The sequence below is a fragment of the Bufo gargarizans genome, chromosome 6 (assembly GCF_014858855.1).
Source record: "Bufo gargarizans isolate SCDJY-AF-19 chromosome 6, ASM1485885v1, whole genome shotgun sequence".
Taxonomy (NCBI): Eukaryota; Metazoa; Chordata; class Amphibia; order Anura; family Bufonidae; genus Bufo; species Bufo gargarizans.
The window spans coordinates 116,276,044-116,282,043 of record NC_058085.1 but is presented as its reverse complement, the minus strand read 5'-3'; the positions used below and the strand labels follow the sequence as shown (position 1 = coordinate 116,282,043).

At 43.1% G+C, this 6,000-nt stretch overlaps 1 protein-coding gene across 1 annotated transcript in view; it reads left to right on the top strand.

Moving 5' to 3' along the window:
* The first annotated feature begins 4,514 nt into the window (after positions 1-4,514).
* Positions 4,515-6,000, top strand: part of LOC122942011 (probable G-protein coupled receptor 158) — a 55,547-nt gene continuing 54,061 nt past the window's right edge. The window contains exon 1 of the mRNA XM_044299506.1: positions 4,515-5,478. Within this exon, the coding sequence (XP_044155441.1) occupies positions 4,515-5,478 (964 nt within the window). The remainder of the gene's footprint in view (positions 5,479-6,000) is intronic.

The window sequence follows — 6,000 nt, the reverse complement described above, 5'->3', positions numbered from 1 at the left end:
CAAGACAATTCTCCAAACAAAATTCTCCCCAACCAATAATTTATCTTGCTTGCCAATCAATAATTGGATTATGTTTTGTCAACCACGGTAAACCTAGGACTATAGGAGCATAGGAGCAGGCAAATCCCTCATGACAAAACAAGATATAAACTCTACATGTTAATCACCCACCCTTAACTGAATACCATGTGCAATATGAGTGAGACTCCTTTGAGAAAGAGGTGAAGAATCTATTGCAAACACCGGAATCTCCCTTTCTAAAGTGCACGTACTTAGATCCAGATTTTGAAGAAAAAGAAAGTCAATAAGGTTTAACCGTCTAGCGCCACCATAGCTGGAAGGAGAAAATGAGAATTACAGGGAGCTTGCATACCTGCTTGTTCCACTACTCCATTCACGCTACCAAGAGTCAGGACGACTAATCCTCTGGTGGAGTGGGAGGCCTTTAAAGTCACGTGGTACCTTGATCCAGGCAATTGCATCATATAGGAAAGAACTGAGTGCCACTAGACTTAAATTAGAAGACGAGGTAGTAGGGAAAGAACAGGCTTATATCACAGAACCAAATGTTGTGACCTGTAGTCTATGGGACACAGAGGAAGCTTAACTTGCATCTCACAGAGTACACCCAGAAGAAGTTGCTATTCCAGAGGCGCCTAGTCTTTGCAGATGGAGACAAAAATGGGAGTGCCTTAGCTTTACTGGCTAGAACTGAGGTGTCACAGACGGTAGTTCCACACATTACCTGTGGGGATGGCTTGAAGGTATATCGACCGGGAGATATTTGTGAACAATTTGTTCAGTTCTATACTGACCTATACAGTTCTAAATCCATCTCTTCTCTGGATGAGATCCGTTCATTCCTTCAATCCATCCCACTTACGCCTTTAGCTGCGGCCGATAGTAAGTATTTGGGGAGATCTATTGATGAAGGGGAAATCAGGGCAGCAATCGAGGACATGGCGTCCTGGAAGTCACCTGGACCAGACGGCTTCCCGATTGAATGGTACAGGTTGGATGTCACTTTGCAATCTGCACGTCTATTTAGACTTTTTGACTATACATATGAGTCTGGGAAGTTGCCTTCTTCCTTTGGAGAGGCGACCATCGTGGTGATTCACAAAGTCGGGAAGCCTCCGGATCAGTGTGCATCGTACAGGCCAGTTTCCCTACTAAATACGGACGCAAAAATCTTAGCCAAAGTCCTAGCTAGGCGTCTTGGCGGATTAGGGCGGATGCTAATAACCCAGCGGTGGTATTAGAGGCGGCGCTGGCTGGGTCCTATGAAGCTCTAGCTAATCTGGTGTATAGGGGGGGCAGGGCCACAGGTCCTGGGAATTATACGGACACTATGGTAACAGTTATCGAGGCTTGGGTGAGATTTGTGGCGATACATACCGAAAATCTGACAGGCGACACCTGGTCCCCTTACACTCCACTTTGGCGTAACAAGCTCCTTCCGGAGCTCTTGCACCTTTCAGATTTTGAATTCTGGCCTAGGAAGGGCCTTAAATATCTAACACAATTGTTTCATGAAGAGATCTTCCGATCTTTTGAGAAAACAAACCAATTTCTTCCTTTTATGCTGAAATTGTCAAAATGCAAGAATCTCCTGTTCCTTTGTTAAATGGGCTGAAGATATCCCGGAGTTGGAAGATTCTCATTTGGAGGAGTGGCGTCTGAGGTGGAGGACATCGGTTATAAGAGCTAGGGATCAGCTCATTCAAGCTAAATGGATGCATAGAGTGTACTTGACCCCACTGCGTCTTCATCAGATGCGGCAGATACCGAATCCAGGTTGTGATAGATGTGGAGAGGCTAGGGGCTCTTTCTTCCATATGGTTTGGCTCTGCCCGGTGATGAAGACGTATTGGAAGGGAATATGTGACTTTATTAATGCTAAGCTGGGGCTCCCAGGGATTTGTAGCCCAGTAATCTGTATGTTAGGGTTAGTTTCTGAAGCTACTCCTTCCAAATATAATAGAATACTGTTACGATTGTTGATGTTCTATGGGAGGAAGAATATACTTTTGAACTGGAAACCGCCCAAGTGTCCTACAGTGAGCCAATGGGTACTCCTCATAAATAAGGACCTTCAGATGTATAAATCAACATACGAGGCAAGGGGAATGCCTGATCGATTTCATAAAATCTGGGGCCTTTGGGTCCAGGCTGAGGGTACGACTTGAAGTCATCGGCGATGGTGACTGTATCACCCAATGTGTGTATGAGAGTGTGTATGAGGTTTGAGTGAGTTCTAGAAGCAACTTAGTGATGACAGGGATACCTTGTATTAAAGTCGCATTTATGTCTTTTATGGTCAAGATATATGTTGACGATGAACTTGCTAATGTGAGTGCGTGTGTCATGAGGAATTGTTCTTCTTTGTTCTCCCCTTGGGAGTGTTGTATTAAATGCAAAAATGTCAAATAAACGCTATTTAAAAAAAAAGAGTCAGGACGTTTTTTTTTTCTTTCATATCATCATGCGGTTTAACAAAAGGACAAGCATAAACAAAATTGTCACTTTTTCCACAGTAGTAACATAGATTATGTAATCTCCTAAAGTTTTTCCTACCAGAACAAAAAGATACAGTCATGTGAAAAAATTAGGACACCCTTTGAAAGCATGTGGTTTTTTGTAACATTTTTAATAAAAGGTTATTTCATCTCCGTTTCAACAATACAGAGAGATTAAAGTAATCCAACTAAACAAAGAAAACTGAAGAAAAGTCTTTTCAAGATCTTCTGTAAATGTCATTCTACAAAAATGCCTATTCTAACTGAGGAAAAAGATAGGACACCCTTGCCCCTAATAGCGAGTGTTACCTCCTTTGGCTGAAATAACTGCAGTGAGACGGTTCTTGTAGCCATCTACCAGTCTTCGACATCGGTCTGAGGAAATTTTGCAGAACTTTTTCAGCTGTGAGATGTTTGAGGGGTTTCTTGCACGTACAGCCCTTTTCAAGTCACCCCACAGCATCTCAATGGGATTCAAATCTGGACTTTGACTTGGCCATTCCAGGACTCTCCATTTCTTCTTTTTCAGCCAATCTTTGGTTGATTTACTAGTATGTTTTGGGTCATTGTCATGTTGCATGGTCCAGTTCCGCTTCAGCTTTAATTTTCTAACTGATGGTCTCACATGTTCTTCAAGCACCTTCTGATACACAGTAGAATTCATCGTGGATTCTATGATGGTGAGCTGACCAGGTCCTGCTGCAGCAAAGCAGCCCCAAACCATGACACTTCCACCTCCATGCTTCACAGTTGGTATGAGGTTCTTTTCTTGGAATGCTGTGTTTGGTTTACGCCAAACATGTCCTCTGCTGTTGTGTCCAAATAATTCAATTTTGGACTCATCTGTCCAAAGAACATTATTCCAGAAGTCCTGGTCTTTGTCAACTTTATCTCTGGCAAATGTCAGTCTGGCCTCGATGTTTCTCTTGGAAAGCAAAGGTTTCCTCCTTGCACACCTCCCATGCAAGTTAAACTTGTACAGTCTCTTTCTGATTGTAGAGGCATGTACTTCTACATCAACAGTAGCCAGAGCCTGCTGTAGTTCTCGAGATGACACTTTAGGGTTTTTGGAGACCTCTTTTAGCATCTTGCGGTCTGCTCTTGGGGTGAACTTGCTGGGGCGACCAGTCCTGGGCATGTTGGCAGTTGTTTTGAAAGCCCTCCACTTGTAGACTATCTTCCGGACAGTGGAATGGCTGATTTCAAAATCTTTTGAGATCTTTTTAAATCCCTTCCCAGACTCATAGGCTGCTACAATCTTTTTTCTGAAGTCCTCTGACAGCTCTTTTGCTCTCACCATGGTGCTCACTCTCACTTCAACAGTCAGGAGCACACCAAACTAAATGTCTGAGGTTTAAATAGGGCAAGCCTCATTCAACATGCAGAGTAACGATCTACTAATTATGTGCACCTGGTGTGATATACCTGTGTGAGATCTGAGCCAATTTAAGAGGGAATACATGTGAGGGTGTCCTATCTTTTTCCTCAGTTAGAATAGGCATTTTTGTAGAATGACATTTACAGAAGATCTTGAAAAGACTTTTCTTCAGTTTTCTTTGTTTAGTTGGATTACTTTAATCTCTCTGTATTGTTGAAACGGAGATGAAATAACCTTTTATTAAAAATGTTACAAAAAACCACATGCTTTCAAAGGGTGTCCTAATTTTTTCACATGACTGTATCTGACCCAACTGCATGGGTTCCTCCCCTACCCCAGAGTTATAAGTAATATCACCCTGGGCAGCAGGTGAGACGAAACCATACGCAGAAGGGATTCCTTGCGCAGAGGGACCCTTACACCTCTCTCTGATACGTCTATCCAACCGTATAGCCAAAGACATGGCATTCTCTAGAGTATCTGGGTACTCATGAAAAGCAAGGGCATCTTTCATCCTTTCAGATAACCCCTGACAAAACTGACTACGTAAGGCAGGGTCATTAGACAAAGGCGGTGCGGTGGTCGTGCTAGATACCCATAAATACATTGCCGAAATCATGCGGCAATTGGGTGACAATACCGTCTACAGACACATTGACTCTGACCCAAGGTTTAAAATTGCTGGGTTGATTGACAATGTATTGACTGAAGCCTTGTATGCGGGGGTCATCGATGAGGGACTTATGGATTTTCTTACTGTAACGCATACGGTCACTCCTGTGATTTATGTGTTGCCTAAGATCCACAAGTCCCTCATTGATCCACCTGGCCGCCCCATTGTATCGGGTTCGGACTCGATCTTCAGTCATGTTGCCATCTTCCTTGACAAGGTTTTACGTAGCTTTGCATGTGGAGGCAGCTCATATATTCGTGATACTACCGATTTTTTGCTTAAACTGCGTGAGGTTTATCTGGTGGATGTACAGGGGGTGATATTGGCATCATTTGATGTAACTTCACTCTACACCTCAATAGACCATCATAAAGGACTAGCTGCAGTTTCTTCGTTGTTGGAGAAATCTTCACTCACTCACTGTTCCCAACAGTTTATTATATCCCTGTTGGAAATTGTGCTGAGGTACAATTATTTTCTATTTCAAGATTCTTATTACATTCAAGAACAGGGCGTGGCGATGGGGTCCAATGAGGCCCCAACTTATGCCAATATTTTCATGCGTCGATTTGAGGAAGATGTCGTCTATGGAAGCCACCACTTCCAATATGCTAGGGCGTGGTGGCGGTACATAGACAACATCTTCCTCATCTGGACTGGCGGTATTGAACAACTTTTTGATTTCCATAGATTCCTTAATGGAATCGATAATGCACTGCAATTCACCTTGGTGCACTCTTATGTAGAAATGCAATTCCTGGACACTCGCGTGATCCTGTCGGCTGGCAAGTTACAGACAGAACTGTTTACTAAGTCGACCGACAGGCATATGCTACTGACATACAACAGTAACCACCCTAGATCTATGGTGAAATCTCTTCCATACTCACAGTTCTTGAGGGCTAAACGTATTGTTTCAGACCCTGAGGTAGCTGATAGTACGTTAGATACATTGATGCCCAAATTTGAGAGAAGGGGTTATCCAACTAAATTATTGCAAGAGAAAAAGAAATTGGTTAGTCAACTCAATAGGGATAATATCCTAAAAAGAAAAACACAACAAGTACAGATGACCAGGATCCCCTTTATCTCAACTCATTGTGAACAAAGCACAGATATAGGCAATATCATTGGACGCCACTGGAACATACTGGGTGGTTGCCACAGTACAGTCAAGGAATTTCACTCTCCTCCTATCATGTCCTACCGTAGGTCTAGGAGTCTCAAAGACCAATTGGTGAGGGCCGATGTGGGGACTTTGAAAACAGCAAGGCAGCTGACACTGACAGGTAGTAGTGTCGGCTGTTTTCCTTGCTTGTCTTGCGTGAATTGCAAGTATATCCTCAAGGGTAGGACCTTCATACACCCCCAGACTGGGGTTTCACATCAGATAAGACATTATCTGACTTGTGACTCCAGTTATGTTATTT